Source organism: Pangasianodon hypophthalmus, chromosome 3 (assembly GCF_027358585.1).
Source record: "Pangasianodon hypophthalmus isolate fPanHyp1 chromosome 3, fPanHyp1.pri, whole genome shotgun sequence".
NCBI lineage: Eukaryota > Metazoa > Chordata > Actinopteri > Siluriformes > Pangasiidae > Pangasianodon > Pangasianodon hypophthalmus.
The window spans coordinates 3,564,175-3,583,844 of NC_069712.1; the positions used below are offsets into that span (position 1 = coordinate 3,564,175).

The following is a 19,670-nucleotide window of genomic DNA, read 5'->3' on the forward strand; positions in this document are numbered from 1 at the left end:
ACATAAGCAGATTTTTTAAAAAAAAAAATGTTATTTAAACACAGAAAAACATGTGTCTAATTGTAGATATGATAAAGTTTTCTGTTTATTCAGCGTTTATGGAAGGAGTCTCCAGTGTCGGCTCTTTGTAACCATCAATACGACTTTTTTTTTTTTTTTGCCATTTCTTGGTAACATGCCTATCTGTATATTCTGTCTTATTAACCTCAAAAAAAAAAAAAAAAAAAAAAAGAAAAAAGGGCGGCTTTTGAGGGAATGGCTGTTTATAGCTGCTTTTACAGTGATAACAAGAACTTGTTTTGCAGATGTTCCACAACATTAACTGTAACTATAAATGGCTAAAAAAAAAAAAAAGTATGACGTCATTCTTCAAAAAATAATGGATTGTAATCGTTGGCAAATTGCTTTGGTATAAGAGGAACACAATACTTTGGGATGTGTTGTTATAACAAAATCATCAACTTCGAGATGTTAAAAGTAACTCCACTTCATCACACCACACCATTGTTGATTATTTTCCAATAATAGCATGCCCCGAAGTGTTTTATTCTTTATATAGTGCATAACACACCATTGGAGACATAGCTACTCATATTTCCCAGCTACCTAGCAACAGTTCTGATGACTGCAACCACACACATGAATGGCAAGAATATCACGTTATGTATCAGGTATCAAGAATATCATAAATATTTCCTAAATATATCCAGAGTAGGCTTGTTGTGCATATTTCCCAGTTGCCTAGCAACTGATTTCTGTTTCCTATGGATATTTCAGCTCAAAATAGATAAATGTGGATGTCGGTTTTAAATAATATAAACTGAATAAAATGTACTCAAGTTTAATTACGAATTCTATGATACAGGAAGATCATTTGCAGCACGGATGAACAATGAAATGAAGTGTCATACTTTTCGAATGGTATTGTGTGTATTGTCTGTACCAACCCCGAACAATTCCACTGGTACGCAAAGTAACAGGTAGCCGAGCTGGACTTTTCCCTTCAGCCAACTTTATCCAACTTCAAGCAAAACTAAACTGTGATATATATTGTGGAAACGTCTTCACATTTTAGAGCCTGATATTTTGTTGTATTATAAACTCCAATTCAAAGCTGTGAGTGTGTGTAAGACTGCAGGCTCTGCTTGAAAAGCTGTGATGGTGTGACCCCACACAACTAGCTGATCCAGACAGGTCATACATCAGCCGTGATGTTGGAGGTGCTGATCAGACGCTCGGGGCTGAGACGGACAGATAGGACCGGAGAATAGAAGTGAAAGCTACACGTGAAGACAGGCGTGCTTTAGAAGTCTAGTCCTCACCCTGCCCCGGGGTCGTGCCAACCGGCCCTGACCTCTGACCTTGTAGTAAAGGGAGATTAATGATGGTGAACCTGTAACTCGAGCTGTAACATCCGACCCCGGGCTCTGCAGGGTGTGAGGCTTTACCACAAACACACTTTCACACACGTGGTGCAAAGCATGAGGTCTGAGGCAGGGATCGGGAGGGATGCATGAACCTCCATTCATGAACAAACATAATACAGAGAGTAAGAGATAAAAAGCAGACAATTTATCATTTAATGTTATTCACACTATATCTTCACATTGTGTTTTGTTAGTATTCATCAATGTTTATCAACAGAGCAATATAATCCAATATAGAATTGTTAACACATTTTCGACAATCGCTGTTCGATCTTAAGTGCTGATTTTTGCATGAGAAATAATAACTTAAAAACCTCAAAGTGCTGTAAAAATCAAATGATAATGCAATAGAATAAATAATGCAATAGAATAAATAAGGACAAAATTAGAGATGAAAAGAATACAAGTACAAAATAAGCATCAGGAGAGGAAAAAAATTAAATAACTAGAGAATAAAATGTATATAGTGTATAAAATATATAAATATCTAAAATAATGTCTAACTTTTCTAGTGTCTACATCTTATCTATAACAGACAAGAGGCAGCTTTTTTCCCCCAAGTGCATGTTGGTTACAGTGAAATCCTGTATATACATGTGATTTATGAAAGGACTAGGTCTGAAAATAATATACTAATTGAGTTAAAAGTAACACAAAAGTGTTAACTGGAAACACAGATATTTGAAAATGATAACATGACACTACATCTGTGCTCGGATAAGTTTGATTTAGCGAGGATTAAGGAACGAAAGACTCCACCCTACTCACTCACTTCCTCAAAGAACTACCCCACCGTTTTTATGATATTTTTTATTTGATTCCTTCCTTTTTCGTTGGGAGGTAAAGCTCTGTTTACTCTCCGGGGAGCTGTTTACAGCCGCCACCTTTTTTTACTGCACACTCAGAGAGTGAGAGGATGTTACCACATGTAGACTTTCATTAAAGCTTTAAGGAAAACTGTCGTTAAATTGGACCAGACTGCTCATTTAAGTGCTCTTAGTGGGGTCGTGTCAGTGTTTTTTATTTGTGTGAGCCACACAAACACATTCACATATCACTGCCTCCAAGCGGAGGATTTGTATCCACAATGCACTATTTTTACTCATCCACGACGTCGTAAATAGGACAGCAGAGAGGGAGGCTTAATGTCTGAACCACAAATAGTGCTCATTGTTGCTTTATTATTACCTCAAGGGCACAAACACGTCTACAGTTTTACAGTCTTACAGACAAATAATGGTTGTTCTCATAATAAAAGAGAGTCACAATGAAATTTCCAGGCCTTACATTGTGTTGTACAGGAAACTCTCTAATGGATAATTTATCATTCATTCATTTAGTTATCTTTAGTAAGTGTTTTATCATGGTCAGGGTGGTGGATCTGTAGCCTATCCTGGGAACACTGGCTGTGAGGAAGGAGCACACCCTGGATGGCATGTATTAATGTAATGCCATATTATCTGGGTGGGGCATTCGTATCCGTATGACATTCATATGTACTCGTATTGTAATCCATTCGTAATTAAAAGCCTTTGTACACTCATGTTGACCAGTTATGGCTGTTCAATTCTACTAAAAGTTTGTTACATTTACATTTGGCTGGTGTTTTTTTTTTTTTTTTTTATACATAGGATATAACTGAGCAGTCGAAGGTTAATAGTCCTGCTCAAGGAGCCAAGAATAGCAGCTTGGTAGTGACTGGATTTAAACCTCTAATCAGTAGCTCGAAGCTGTAACCACTGCGCTACCACTGGCCTAGATAAGCTGCACCAGTTAGAATTAAACCCAGTTCACAAGCAAGTGCTGTTTGTCTGAACGTGGGTTTAACTGTCGTAGCAGTTTGAGGACATGTGGTGGATGGCTTCATGTGTTCCTGATTGATAGCTGTCGTGCAATAGAGGAAAACTAGCTAGTGAGGATTGTAATGGCTAGTGACAGCCTATTTTTCTAAGTGTCTCTGTTGTGGCATCTCACCAAGGCCAAGGTGTTACTGACTTGGGTTTCCACAAAAAAAATTCTTGCTTAATGTTGTTGATTTAGATGTGTGGCATTCTTCTTGCACTTTGAATTTCTTAGAATTATAAACCTGTGATGGACTGGTGTACCATCTAGGATGTATTCCCACTTCAATCCCAATATTTCCTGGGATAGGCACTGAATCCACCGCTACCCTGACCAGGATAAAGTGCCTGTGAGAATAATAAACTCTATGAGATTAAGGATTTCTTGTTGTGTTTAAAACACAGGAAAAGAAAACTCATTAAATGAAGAATATAGATCATTTTTGGAATGACAGAAAGATGTCAGGACCTATTTATATTCTGTATTTGGTGTTTAAGCGGGCAGGTATGTGCTTGTGTCTGAGAAAGAAAGAAGGTACATTGTAATGACATGTTGGAACCATCCACTGCTTACTCCAACCTCCAAAAAGAGTCAGATTGAAGCTTTGAATTATTTCTGAAAATCATGAATGCTATTCGTCGATGTTTTAGATCTTTCTGTATTCATATGCAAGCTGGTTCCTATTTTTCACACTTTCCCATTGTCAGGCCCTATAGAGGAACTCATAGCTCAACCTTTCGCCCCCAGACCCCCTTGAGTGCAGCGCCTTCAACAGCAAATGCTGTGATTGATCGTACATGCTCACATATTCATTACCATAAAGTTATCACCTCGCTGCTTTTCTCTGAATTCCACCCAGAGACTCCCCGAGGAAGTGCTTTAAATCACAAGGCTGCTGTCGTAGTCAGGGTCCAGAGACGTGTTGCTCTTCGTTCTTCGTTGTTATTGGCCATGATGAATAAAGCTGTGGAGTTATAGAGCAGCCTTCGGAATTCATAAGCATGTTTCACGCATATTTCAGTGGTTGAGTAAGGTGTTGTAGAACTGCTGAAGGGAAGTGGAATCTGGACTAACCTCTTATGAACCGAACGTTAATGGTAATAAGTCTTACTTAGGGAAGAAATGTAAATCTTAAATCTTAATTTTTCCAGTTATCTAAATGTTGTCCATGAAATCGATCCATCGAGACTGACAATGGAGCAGTTATGTGTCTAACACAACAATTACCATTTTTCCTGCCTTTGACGCAAAGTTATGTAAAGCAATTCATCATATCATATTATACATGGTATTATTTTTGCATTAGACCTGCTACTTCAGCAGCTATTCAGCAGAAATTAGTATTAGTGGAGTAGCTTTAACATGGGTAACAACAATGGGACAAAAACTAAAGTGAACTATATTGAGCCTCTGAAGTGGGCCCCATTAATGGGTATTATTTTTCTCTAAGCAGATAGAATTGAGAGGAGGAAAGTGTATTATACTAATTTATACCACAACGCTGATGAATTCTGGATTCTGATTGGTCAGAAGGTGTCGATTAATTTTCTGTAACAGCAGCTCTGACAGTAGTGCAGCTGCAAATCACAGGTTTATATTAATGCCCTGGTTCTTATATGTTTCTGTTTCAAAACACCTACACAGCTGTCAATCATTTGAGGTTATTATGTCAATCGGTTCATCTGCCATTTTGACTGGAGGGGGGGAAGAAGACTGTTCTTTCGGTATGTGTTTTTTTGGTGATACTAGTATACTCTGATGTGGAGCTCCTACGTAAAAAGCGTAAAGGTTGGCAGGTCTGCAGTTCAATCTTTACCAGATGTTCAGATCTGTCAGTTTCGCGCCAACGGAATGGAGAAGAGAAAGTTTCCGCAAATCACAGTTGACTCGGAAGCGACCCAGTCCCACAGTTCTTCCCAGGCCACATGATTCCTACGCTCCATATCATCTTTATTGCCTGAACACAACAGCAAAAACTTCAGCTGTGCTGCAGTGAAGGTCTGTGTAGACATGTGGTGGTGCGTTTGCTCTTGCTTTTGCATCCGGTTACATTTCAGATCAAGAGGAAGCCAGAAGAAAGTTTGTTTTCGTGGAAGTCACTGCTCTTACCACCCAGTAGGTGCAGGCACGCTCCACACTGCTGGAGATGGAGATCAAGTTGGATGGTTGGATGGATGCATTGATGGATGAATGGATGGATGGAGCCAGCTTTGACATCTCTGTTTTTTAGTAGTGACGGCCTAGTTTGCTATAGTGTCTATTGACAGAAGGGTGTCTGAGTTGTTGGGCCACCACAAGCCACCACAGTTTCACTGCACATTGGGAAAGATTCTACAAGTCTATGTACTGAACTGTATTTGGGGAATGAACACCATTTCCTCTTCTTTCCATTAATGTGGAACCAGGATTGTTAAAATGTTAGCTACTTACACAGAATTGGCATGGTGACAAGCCTAGCAGGAGATGTTCCTGGATCAACATCTCTTTAAAACCATATTTTGGTTTAATATAGGATTATAGGATTCATTGGTCCTCGGTGAACAAGATTTCCTCCCAGCATTTCTTTTAACCAGTCTGATGTCATATGTGTGTCCCTCTGAATTTCTTAGCAATTTATATGCAGAACTAGCAAGCATTAGCTCAGCTTATCACTGCACTACACTCTACCGCCTAAAGGGGTTTTCAGAACAAAATCTGCATTTGTAGTAAAGTCTGTCTGCTCATCGACCATTTTGGTGACACTGCCAGCCATGCCACTATCTACTTGAATGGGGCGACACCCATATACCAGTAAGATCTTAACCAACAAGGCAGTTGGCTTTTTTTTACTGGAGGGGCAGCACATTTGTAATACAGATGCCATGTTGAAATTTTAAGCAGTAGTCTCTGCTCAGACCATCTCTTGTGGAACCCTACAATACATGAACAACATTATAAGCGTGAGAAACCTCTCTTTTTCCAAGAGTGTATCTACAAAGTAGGAATCATTTAAATTAATGATGATGCAGCTTCAGTGTTTCAAAAACAAATGTAGTCTACACAGAGTTACCTATTTTAGAGGGAAATTTAAAAGCACTTAGATAGCATTAGCTAGCTACACGTAGAAATGATTAAGGGTGCTGATTTGAGCTTACGTAGCAGCTAAATGTGGTCAATGTTTCAGTGTTCTTCAGATTTATAGGAAGTGAATTTGTGTGAAGTTGGATAAGTAGCAGGTGCACATTGATGACATCATGGGGTGGTTCAAAGAAAAGTTATTTATCCATGAATATGTTTTACACAAAGAAATGATATTCATATACCAAGTCTATAGCGTACTGTAGATAATTAGGATTTAAGTTAAAATACATTTTAAAAGTGGATCCATCCTTACTGTGAACATGGCCATGAATATTAACCAACATGTATTATGTATTGACTCTCTGAGCACTTAAACGCACTGTTAGCTCATGTTAAATGTGCAGAATAATTTCTGGACCTGGTCTTTGGGCCTCGGCTTCATCAACAGGCAAGCCAAAGTAATTGGGAGGGACATAAATTGCAGAAATGCACTTATACTTCAGTGTGACTTGGCATTAAATTCATTGACGTAACTTTTTAACCTCCGTTACACACGTGTGTGAGCCCCAGTCTGAACAGCTTGGTGGTTTACACCTGGTTTTACTCATGCTCTACTTTCTAAGCAGGTTTGCTGTTGCACTGTGACCCTGAAAAACTGGAACTTGACCCATGTGCACTAGCATCTGGTGTCCCAGAGATCTAATGCAACCTCTTACTCAGAAAAGTCTCCACTGGATATGTTTTTCAGTTGATTATTTGCTATGCACATACATTCAAACAGAAATAAAATAAAAGTGCAGTAAAAAGAAGAAAAAGCCACCACTGATTTTAGTAACTGATGGAAAATTAGTGTTTCTTTCACCAGGGAACCAAGGAACGTGGGAGAACATTAGCTAAGGCTAAATAACAACAGCTCAGACAGTGTTTTCAGCCGTGTAATCGCTGGTATGGTGATGTTTTCTGTTAGAAGATGTTTTTTTAAACATTTATGGAAGGAGTCTCCAGTCAGAGGTAAAGCTGTAACTTGAAGTTTTACGACATCTTCAGGACAGAGGAGTTTACGCTTCTTTGCGGTTTCTTGGTAACATGACAAGCTGCTGAACTTAAGATAAGGTAAAAAAGAAAGGCTGGTGAGGGAACGACTGTTTATGTAGCTGCTATAACGTAAGTGAAAACAGGAACTAACTGATAAAACTGATAAAAACGATGAAAACTTGTTAATAAATAAAAACTAGTCGTGTTGGTAAATTAATATGAGGTGTAAGAGGAATAAAACACTTCAGGATATGCTGTTATATGAGAAAATAATCAACTTTAGTGTAGTAACTAACTCAGCTTCATTATGTCGTTGATTAATTTCCTGCAACAGCATGACACAGTGTTTAATTTCTACATATAGTGTATATAACTGCCATTCTGTATCTCTGTCTGTAAAATCAGCCATGTTTCATTCTTCACACTGAAACCACTGAAGTTCTCTGAACTGTTGTTTTTGTTGTGCTCTGATGGTTATACTTTGTGTTATGAGCTCCTTCGGGAATCTTATTCCTGCAGTGTCAGTTGGGGATTTTTGTTTTATTCAGGGGCTGTCGGTTGGAGGGACAGCGAAACGCTTTTTTGTCTTTTTCTTACTAAATCTGCTCCTCTGAGACCCTCTCTGACAGACCCTGCTACAGCCAGCCAAACCAACACGAGTCGAGAATTATTATTATATATTTCACAAGATTTCAAATACAAAGCTGTGACCATGAGCTGTTTTTGAAGAAACACTCTTATTTTAGATGAGTTAGACATTTCTGGAATCATCACTGGTTAATTTGTTGGGTGAAATTTAGTGTGTTGGATAAAATCTGCATCAAAAGCTGGTCCGTGCATTTAATTTTTTATTCAAAAATTGATTCATTTCCTGTTTTAGTGTGTGCAAAGAAAAACAAAATAAAAAAATAAAATCAAAAGCTGTTTCAATGAAGGCAATGTACACACACCACACAGCCCCAGAGTGAATGGATTTTAAAAGAGGATTGTTTTGTCTTTTGCATTTTCTTTTTTTACTATTTCTGTTTCATGGCTAATCGTTTGCTTCTCCCTTTTGCAGATGTCATGTGGCGAATAAAACATGCCCGAAGAACCAGAGCTGGAGCAATGGCTTATGCAGATGTGTGTCTCTGCATGACACACTCTTTCCCCAGCAGCACTCGGGTAAGAGCCACCGCATATGTTTACGATCTGTGTGTGTTAAAAGCGTGTGTTGCATTCAACATACTTCCCACGCTCAAACTCAAACACACATCCCACAATCGTCTGTAAAATGCGGCCCAGTCTGTGTACTACTGCGTCTCTCAAAGCTGTTAACCACAAAAGCCAAACATGTCAGCTGATCCTCAGGGGACGTGACTGTGCACAGCGTGTGTCAACAAACCCGACCTGTAATAATAACGCTCGAGTCCTGCTAGTGCAGACGGACGCTTTAGGAACCATAATATTTAGCAAACCCTCGGACCCAGTAATAAACTCCCAGCCCCGCTCCTGTGTGGTAATGTGAGGGCAGGACACATGAACTCATGAATACATCACAAACAGACACACACACACACAACCACACACTCACATATTCACTTATATTTCACAGTAAAGTGAAGAGAGAAATCCATGATCAAAGTCAAAAGTTGGTGTTAAAACTCACAGTTTAACCCTCAGTACTTATTCTGTTGTTCCAGACCTTTTGTATTCCTTTTAAATCAGTCAATCAATACAGCTCCATTTTTCTATCTCTGTCTGTTTTTCTCACCTTCGGATTGTGTCTTTTATACATCTCTCTCTCTCTGTCTTTCTCATTTCCTCTCCGTGTACATTACTGGTTCTGTTTTCTCTCCTCCTGTCTGGAGTTACAGTAGCAGTTACTGAGCATCCTCCATCCTCTCTGCAATCTGTTTGCAAGTTTTTGCACTTTTTTTTGCTGCTACAATACTTATTATATTAAACTGTACATAGGCTGCTACTCTTATGTTTACACTTATGTTTACACTATTTTAGCTACTTGTTTTGTTCTCTTGTACTATTTGCACTATTGTCTCCTGATTCACTTTAAACAGAACTGTGTACTGGCCGGCGCTGCACTGGGACTTACTGCGCTCATTGTCTGTCCCAGTAGTCACTGTACTGTCTTGTACTGTCTTGTTCTGTCTTGTACTGTTTTGTGCTGTCTTGTACTGTTTTGTACTGTTTTGTGCTGTCTTGTACTGTCTTGTGCTGTCTGCACATGTTTGCACTTGTGCACTTTATGTATAATTTATGTAGTCCCTTGTAGTTCTGTGTTGTTCTGTGTTTGTCTTGTGTAGCACCTTGGTCCTGGAGAAACGTTGTTTCATTTCACTATGTACTTGCATATGGCTGAAATGACAATAAACTCCACTTGAACTTGAACTTGAACAGTTAAAAGCTGTTTTTTAATGAACCAGAAGGACATATTTTACCTCTACTTAGGGTTTGAGGTTTCCTTTTTTATTGTGATTACTATTAGTAAGTATTAAACAGCACCAGGCGTTTCCATGTCCTATCAGCTACTTATTATGTATGAATATGTACAGCTCGTTACCTTGGATCTGTAACAGACAGACTAAAGGCATGAATTTCTAAAGAATATGTATATAGAAGCCACACCTGGTTCTCTTGGATCTGGACACTGGCACTGAGGCCACGCCTCCTTTATAGGGCCCTTGGAAGGACCAACGCATAAGCCATGCCTCTTTTTACAGGACTAACAGAAAGAGGCCATACCTCCTTCAGTGGGACTGACCTACTCAAGAGGCCACGCCTCCTTTACTCTGACTTAGGACTGACAGGCATAGAGGCCACACCTCTTTCACTGGAATTTAGGACTGACATGTACAGAGGCCACGCCTCCTTTATTCAGACTTAGGACTGACAGTCTCATAGGCGATGGCTTCTTTTCACTTCTTATCATCATGAATATGTACACAGAGGAAACACCTCCTTCCCTTGGATCCGGGATTGACCAGCATGAGACCAAACCTCCTTTCCATGTCTTATTATTGAAAGAATATGTATATAGAGGCCAAATATCCTTCCCTTTGACCTGGGATTTGACTCCTTTGACTCCTTCAGTGGGCCTGACCTACTCAGAGGCCACACCTCCTACACTCGTAGCAAGAGGCACAGACGTCACGCATCTTACTTCAGCGCCTGGAACATTTCAGAACAATGCTCTAGCTTACATGAAATATTCATCCTGCTACACTCATAATGGAAGGTCAAATGGAATTATTCTGCTAAATGTCTTTGATGTCGACATCTAGGAGCTCGATTTCAGCCTTTATGCGTGGTTAAAAGTGCAGAAAAGTCTGATAACATCATATTCATGGCTCACTTCTTAACCCTGCCTTAGGGGCCTGACCCTCCACATACTGTACACACAAACACACATGCTAGGAACATGCTCAGCTTACCTCAAATGCTTATAGATCGTAATAGCGATCATCCATCATTCCAGTGGAGCTGTGCGGTTAACGGCGATGGCGAATACTCCCTCAGAGTAACTCAGCCTCTGTGGGTGAACTCAGGATCAGATAAAGAGAGCAGAAATGAGTCGAGGTGCATTAGGGTCATATTCATCAAATGCTCTCACTCTCTCTTTCTCTCTCTCTCTCTCTCTCTCTCTCTCTCTCTCTCTCTGTGGTCTCCCATCTTTACAATCTGACCCACTGGCTGTAGAAGTAAATATACAGGCTGATGTACATTAACTTGTAATAAGAACTTGTGTACATTAGTTGTGTAAGTACAGCAGTGTAAGTGAGTTCTCCCTCTTTTACTCCCCTAAGACTTCTAAGTCTTCCATCTTTTCTTTTCCATGCATCATCTGTGGTGCAGTTCTCGATTAAAAAATATTTTTCCATCTCCATTATTGAACATTTATACCACTGCTGAATTCTCAATTCTGATTGGTCAGAAGGTGTTGATTAATTTATATATTATTTATATTAAGGTGCTCGTTCTAATATGTTTTCGTTTCTATAGTAACAACTCGTTCATAGGGACCTGTATTTACAGCGGACGCTCCACATAAACAGATTAGAAAATCATTGATATGATGAAGTTTTCTGTAAGGAGATGTTTATTAAAACATTTATGGAAGGAGTCTCCAGTGTCAGAGCTTTGTCTGAGGTAAAGCTGTACCTGTAATATTTTAAAATGAATTATTTCGTGTTTTTATGAAACCTTACACAGAATTGTATACGAACAATACACAGAATGTTATGAAGAAGCGAGACATCAGGCTGGGCCTGATTTCTTTCTAGCCTTGACTGTAGATTCATGCAGCCTATCAGTGACAGTGCTGTCAGGTGATTACATAGAGTGACACACCCCCTAGATCTGATCTCCATTTGAGCTGATATTTTTCAAACACATCCATAACACGTCATCACCAGACACATGATAATCACACATTGTTAATCGCTAACTAGCCTATCTCAGTACTGCTATATGAGTTAGCTTATCCCAGTGCTAGCATATCAGTTAGTCTATCACACTGCTACTATATCAGTTAGGCAATTCAGTGTACCTATCTATGCTAACTAGCACTGCAAAATAAAACATTTAAACACTTTTCTCCTCATCCGGAGTACATTAGCATGTGCATGGTGCTAGCTTTACAAACAGGTATCTAGCTGTTATATCCATTTATGTTTTTTATTATTATTATCTGATTTTTTTTTTAATCTGATTTTATTTATTGGGAAAACAGAATCAGCTTTAACAGTAGTTCATGTCCCTCTGCATCTAAGCCACTACACTGTAACGCGTTTACTTAAAAAAAAAAATCAAAACAGACATCATGTTTGGTCCGTGTCCAGGTTTAAAAGGCAACCATCTGTTTGGAGGACAGTTTGGAGGGAAAGCATCTCACAATCCTCTACAGGAATGCGAAAGTGTTTATCCTGTCTGAAAAAAATGTGCTCTTCTCTACTTTCGTAAATGTGTTCGAGAGTTCAAGAGGCACGAAATCGAAAAATATTTATACCTCAGAATAATCAAATCTCGTTTATCCACTTTATTCGGAATGATAATGATAACCCGGCTGGCACCGCGTGCAGTTATCAACACTCACACTGTTACTTCTTTAATTACTTTATTCTTCATCCAGTCATCTCAAACCACATGAATCAATTCCTTCCCCTTGCATTGGCTTTTTCTCTTCACATTCTTTCCATTCTTTTTCATTTTTCTTATTTTCTTTCCTGTTCTGATGTCAAATCGTATATTAAATTTCTTTTTTGCATTTTGATTGGTTTAGAGAAAAAAAGATGAGTGCTTTTACTTTGCTCTGATTTTGTTTGTTTGGGTTTTTTTTCTTCCTTTTTTCTTCCTTTTTTATTTTTATTTTAATTTATCTTCCTTTTCTTTCCTTCTCTTTTTTCTGCCCTTCTCTAGGAGTGTTTTTAAGTGAAACTTTATATGTTGCTAACAAAGTCCTTATTGTGCTGCAGAGAGTCAGGGTGGTGTTTTTTTAATAATCAAACAAACAAACAAACAAACAAATACATAAATACATAACTAAATGTAAATCATATTAAATAAGTATATTGTAACCATACTTATGTTAACCTTTTTGTGTATAGTCTCTAGTTTTTTAATGTTCACATGCACTCATGCATAATATTTTCTTTTTTTTTCTCTTTTCTCTCATTTTTAATTTTTTTGTTTTGTCTTCTGTCTTTCTTTTTTGTGTCTTTATTATTTTTTATATTATCTTTCCCTTTTTTAATTCTCTTTTTTCTCTCCCCTCGCTCCTTAGCAATAGCTTTAATAGTGATTTTTTTTTATATTGCTAACAAAGTCGTTTCTGTCCTCTATTGAGGGAATGGTGGCAGAATTATTAAAGAAAACCAAAAGAATAATCAGTTAGTTGAATAAAATACTGTATGTATAATGTAACCATGTTAACGTTGTGTAGTGTAGTGTTGTTTTTGTTCTTTTTTTTTTGTTGATGCATAATATTATTTTGTCTTTTATCTAAATTTGTTAAGGTTTTTTTTTAGATTTTTATATTTTGTTTTATAGTTGTTGTTTTTTTCTTATGCTATTTTATATGCCTTTCCATTCCCTTCTCTTAGAAGTGGCTTTAATTGTCCATAAAATAAAATTTTATATTTGGTTAATGTAGTCCCTGTTGTCCTACAAAAAGGGGCGTGGTGGTCGGTTTATATTAAAACAAAAAAGTAAAACAAAACCATACAACATTATCACATAGTTGTAACACTCTGCTAATGTTAGCTTTGTTCTCCCTTTTTTCTCCCAAAGACCCTTTCGAGCAGGATTTCTGCGGCCCCAACAAAGAGCTGGACGAGGAGACGTGTCGATGTGTGTGTCGAAAGGACCTGAGGACGGCAGGCTGCGGGCCGAAACGTCACCTGGACAAGAACACGTGTCAGTGTGTGTGTAAAACTCAGCCGAGGTCCTGCGGCCCTCATCACACCTTCAACAAGGACACGTGCCAGTGCAGCTGCAACAAAGTGTGTCCCAGCACACACCCACTCAACCGCACCAAGTGTGCGTGCGAGTGTAACGAGTCTCACAACAAGTGCTTCCTCAGGGGGAGGAGGTTCCAGCCGGCCACGTGCAGGTGAGTTGGGAGGTGGAGTGACTATTCGAGAAGCTTTTAGCATTAGTCTTTGACCTGAAGAGGTTACACCACACATATGAGGACTGTAAAGTTTCCAAGAGTCACCATTAACCAATATGCAAAAGCTGGGAGTCACAGTATCCTGAGGTTGTCATGGTAACTGGTTGTTGGGGTTGTCACGGTAACAGTAATACTTTAGCTATGAGACATTATATTGATTATAACGATAATATTTCCATAACTGTCAGGGTGTACATTTTTCAGCATTTTTTTCCGTTCAAAAGAGTAACCCTGGCCTTTTTTTTTTTTTTTTAATGGTTGCTATGGTAATCTGATTAACTTCAATAAGCCCGATTTGATAATGAGTAAGAATGACTAACCAATTGCAGTGCAGGATCTGTTGCAAAAACTGCAACATTATAATATCTTAAAAAAAACAAGACATCATGGATATTATTATTGAAAAAGGCGTGGCCTTGGTCTGTCAGCCTCAGTGAAGGAGGTGTGGCCTCTGTGCATTCTAGTGTCATTGATGAAGGCTTGGCCTCTGTGTGTGTCAGTCACAATGAGGGAGGTGTGGCCTCTGTGCCTTTTAGTCTCAGTGAAGGAGCTGTGGCCTCTGTGCCTTTTAGTCTCAGTGAAGGAGCTGTGGTCTCTGTGCCTGTCAATCTCAGTGAAGGAGGTGTGGCCTCTGTGCCTGTCAATCTCAGTGAAGGAGGTGTGGCCTCTGTGCCTGTCAATCTCAGTGAAGGAGGTGTGGCCTCTATGTATGCCAGTCTCAGTGAAGGAGGTGTGGCCTCTGTGTGTGTCAGTCTCAGTGAAGGAGGTGTGGCCTCTGTGCCTTTTAGTCTCAGCGAAGGAGGTGTGGCCTCTGTGCCTGTCAATCTCAGTGAAGGAGGTGTGGCCTCTGTGTGTGTCAGTCTCAATGAAGGAGGTGTGGCCTCTGTATCTGTCAGTCTCAGTGAAGGAGGCGGTGCAGTAGGCCTGTGTGTCAGTCTTAGTGAAGGTCACAGTCACAGTGAAAAAGATAAGAATCTGCTCAGATGAATATCACCCAGACTACTACAAGATCATGTTTAGGACTTTACTGAAATTTTCTAACACACACACACACACACACACACACCTGCTCCAGGCCAGTAGCTGAATTCCTTCATGAACTGAGTGGGTTGAGTCACGAATGCTGGATGTGAGGACCACCTGTTTAAACTCTCTCCATTTGGGTTTGATCTACTGAAGCTTTTTAGTCAGTTGTGTGTGTGTGTTCGTGTGTGTGTGTGTGTGTGTGTGTGTGTGTGTGTGTGGTTTATGCAGAGGAGGTTGCAGCTAGCCACATGCTGTTAAGGAGGAAAACCAGGGGAGTAAATTTTTGTGAAAATGAAGGAACACAGCAACTAAAAACATTTACTGAAGTGTGAGGGTCTTTACTGCAGGGCCGTGGCATCAGACGCACTATTTCCTTCTGCTCTAGCACACCGAAATTCTTTCAGGAGACAAATGGGTTGGATCTGTGGTGTTCGAAGTGAGAAACATCTGGTTAACTCTGTCTACATTTGTTTTCGATCTGCTGGAGATTTTTAAGAGAATAGTTTCTTTTATTTTCTTGCTTTTTCTCCATGTGGTTCTGGATTGAATGCTGGAAATATTCGTGTATTTTTTTTGTTTTTCTTAACGCTAGTGTGATACGCATTTTGTGGTACTGTATATCCATTTCAGATAAAGTAGACTAAAGTGTGGTGTGTGGTTTACTGATTAAAATTAGGATAAATGATCTGGTCTGGGTCTTTTTTTTTTTTTTTTTGTAGCTTGCGAGGCAGCCAAGCTGCATGGCATGAGATACTCCTTACAAAATATATAATACATGACTCTTGCAAAATATATCAATGTTACATTTATTAAAGAAAAATGCAGTACAATACAAAATTAGATGCAAGTAGAAACAGTAATTGCACTGGCAAGATGATGATGTCCTGCTTTAGAAATGCATGCAATCATGCACTTTAAAGGAAAACTACCCCAAACACATTAAATATATTTATACTGAGAATATTTGTGATTTGTTCAGTGATTTGTTGGTCGGTTCTCTATTTTCGGTATTCAGAGTCCCAGAATGCAATGCAAATATGACGACTAGTTCGCCAATGGTGGTTCGGCTAGTTAGCGATCTACGAGGTGATGAGTTTGATGGCTTTGACGGTGATATTAGCATGAAAGTTGACACTTTGGAAGCTGATCTGTTTTGAGCAGAGTGTACAGATGTGGAGGTATGAGAGCTGGACAGACTAAAGGACTAAAGTGCTGCTGCATCGCTCTCTTTAGGCAGAGTTGTTACTCATAAAGATTAATATACAACTCGTTCAGGAGGATTTTTCCTTTAAATGTGATATTTAGGAATCGTCTCTAATTGAACACGACACCGTCATGATGAACGGAGCTGAAAAGAGTGAAAAGCATTATGGGCTCCAATCACATTCACACATGCTGTTAATGTCTGCATAATGTGTGTGTGTGTGTGTTCATGCATATAATGACTTTGCACATGTCAGTCATCTGTGCTTCACAGAATTATAATTCTTTAGATCCTATTCAAGTTAAACTACTGCAATGTCTCTAGTTAATAATCATGAAGGTCACCTTCACAGTCTAAACCCCTGATTTTTGCCTCGTGTCACTGAAAATGCCTCTTGAATGCTGATCTACAGTTTGTCTTATGCAAAACCACTCGTTTGACATCAAGTCAGATGCATTCTCACAAAAAAAAATGGTGCTCTGGCTATTCTTTCCACAAATGAAAGCTCATTTCTACCACTTTTATGTAAAAATTTATAATTATTATAAGAAATCAAGTTAAAATAGTGAATTTGAAAATAAGTCATACGATTGAGAAAATGTCTTATTCGTAGGAGAAACTAACACTAACACATAATTGTAAGACAAATTGTTATTCTTTGGATAAACTAAGTCATAATTATGATAACTATAATCTATGGGCTTTCATACAAATCAGAGATATTCTGGCTGAACAAAAAATTAGTCATATATACTGTGTATAATTATTAAATCAGAGTTGTGAGAATTAATTGTTAAAGTTAATAATTACATTAAATTGAATCTGAAAATTCATGCGATAAATATGAAAAATACTTGCATAATTATGAGAAAACATGGTTATTATGAGAAATTATTTAAATATGAATATTATAAATTACACAAAATATTAAAGTGGGGGAGGAAATCGCATAATTAGCAAAATTATTTACAAATAAATGACACACGACATGAGTTTAGCCACGTTTTTCCGGTCGCTGACTAATTTTGGGGCTCAGTGACTATCCCTGTGCTGCCACCACCATGCTTCACAATTGGCCTGGTGTTCTCAGGGTGTTGGCTTTCCACCAAAAGGCTAGAAAGTCTCATTAGTCCACATGTTTGCTGAGATTTCAAGATGTCTTTTGGCAAACTCCAAGCAGGATTTCATGCAACACGCCACTCTTCCATAAAGCCCAGCATTGTGGAGTGTCTTGGAAGAGCTTCTGCCATCTGAACTATATAGATTTTAACCCATAATTTTAATATTCTTGGTTATTTTGTGTAGATTCATGACATATAATCCCGATTACGTCCATTTCAGTTCCAGGAAAAGTTTAAAGAGGGTGGGGGGTAAAAACTTACGCCACACACTATAGGAAGGGCACTTCAACAAGGCCTTGTGTTTCAGTATAAATGCCTGTGACACAACATTTGGTGTTTAAAACTCATCTCTCTCTTTTCTTTTTCTCTCTGTTAGCTGCTACAGGCTGCCGTGTCCTGGGGACCCGAGGAAGCGAGAATGCGAGGAGGGATTTTACTTCAGCGAGGAAGTGTGTCACTGCATCCCCAATTACTGGAGGAGACTGGATTAGCCGATGCAAAGCTAGCAGCTAACGGAGCTAAAAGAAGCGCAGAGATGCTAACATAAGCAGCCTTCCTGGTGTCTGCTGCTAATCGGACTCCCTTTCGCTAGCATGGACTAGCAAATCAGCAAATGGGGACTCGCTAAAAAAAAAAAAAAAAAAAGACATTCAATTGTAGCCCCAAATATCAGACACAGGGGAGCGAGCTTACTTTGAACTTTAAAGAGGCTGGAGCTGTTTTATTTTCTACATCTTTTGATTTTTTACTCATTATTTGTCAGATATTGATTATATAATTTATTGCCACTAAAAAGATTTTTTTTTTTTTTTCAGTTTTTGTGCATAGCGATTTTGAATCTTCACAAAGGAAATACACTGTGATCAATATTTTTGTATCATGTGAAGTCCAGTAAAAAAAATAAATAAAATATAAAGTTGTATTATATATTGTTAACTTATTTATAAGCTAGTCTATTATACAGAAATAGTACAGATAATGCAGAACCATTTCAATGTATTCAGTTATGATCTAGCACTAGAACTTCTGTATACTGTATGAGTTTTATCTCCAGCGACAACTCAGATTTCTTACAAGCACGAGCAAATGTAAGATGGAAAATTTTACAGAAGACCCAATCGGAGCATCGTCCAGCAAAAATCTGCACCGTGTCACAAATAAACATTTTATATTTTGTGCCTATAAAAATTGTACCAGTGCATCATTCCTTTAAAAATCAGCGCAAAGAGACATTCAACCGAAGAGGCCTGCACACACACACACACACAGAGACACAGTGCCATTGAGAAATGGCCCATTTACGTGTTGTGTACTGATGATGCAAATGAGTAACCATTTGCTGAAATTCCATTTTCATTATCGTGATAATTGCCGAAGGTTTTAACACAGTTTACAGTACTGTATCTGAGGGACACACTCACAGAGTGACAGGTGATTGCTGATTTTCTACATCCGTATGCGACATAGAGCCACAATTTCAGCAACAGTGGAAAGGGACATATGAAATGTGATTTTTCTTATGAATAAATAAAGAGTTACTGAATGCTTACAAAGAAAAATAAAGAGTTATGTAACTCTTATGACGCAATAAAGAGTTACGAAATGCTTACGAAGAAATAAAGAATTACGGAACTCTTATGACGCAATGAAGAGTTATGAAATGCTGACGAAGAAATAAAGAATTACGTAACTCTTAGGAAGCAATAAAGAATTATGGAAGGTTTATGAAGAAATAAAGAGTTGCAGAATCCTTACAAATAAATAAGGCTTAATGGAACTATTATGAAGAAATGAACAGTTACGGATCCTCACGAAGAAATAAAGGGTTACGGAATTTCTGGAACTCTTATGAATGGATCTTAGGAGCTAGGTAGCTTTCTGGGAATTGTTCTTTCTTTGTTTAACACCATAACTAAAGTAACAAAGCCGTTAAGAGGGCTGGGCATTTTATAAGGCTTCATGTGTGACCAAGTTACGAATTACGATATGAAACATTATGCCCTAAAGGCACCAACTTGGAAACAGGAACTAGAAAGGTTCCTGGAGCTACAGTTCTGAAACTTCAGTACAGTCTCCGTTTCTGGAAATGGTTCTTGCAGTTAAAAAGGCATTTAATATCAGGATATATTGTAAAAGTGATTAGAGATACATGCGAATTGTGCAGCGTTATGAGAGAGTGTGTGTGTGTGTGTGTGTGTGTGTGTGCTTCTTATCTCAGATAATATCCACTGTATAAATTTATAGGCTCTAAGATTTAATCAGAAACATACACGGATGTTAAACTCATC

At 38.6% G+C, this 19,670-nt stretch overlaps 1 protein-coding gene across 1 annotated transcript in view; it reads left to right on the forward strand.

The window, feature by feature from the left end:
- Positions 1-19,048, forward strand: part of vegfc (vascular endothelial growth factor c) — a 59,840-nt gene extending 40,792 nt beyond the window's left edge. Inside the window, exons 5-7 of the mRNA XM_026933437.3 lie at positions 8,425-8,528; positions 13,650-13,971; positions 17,759-19,048. Of these exons, the coding sequence (XP_026789238.3) occupies positions 8,425-8,528; positions 13,650-13,971; positions 17,759-17,873 (541 nt within the window). The 3' untranslated portion in view covers positions 17,874-19,048. The remainder of the gene's footprint in view (positions 1-8,424; positions 8,529-13,649; positions 13,972-17,758) is intronic.
- Positions 19,049-19,670: the final 622 nt, after the last annotated feature.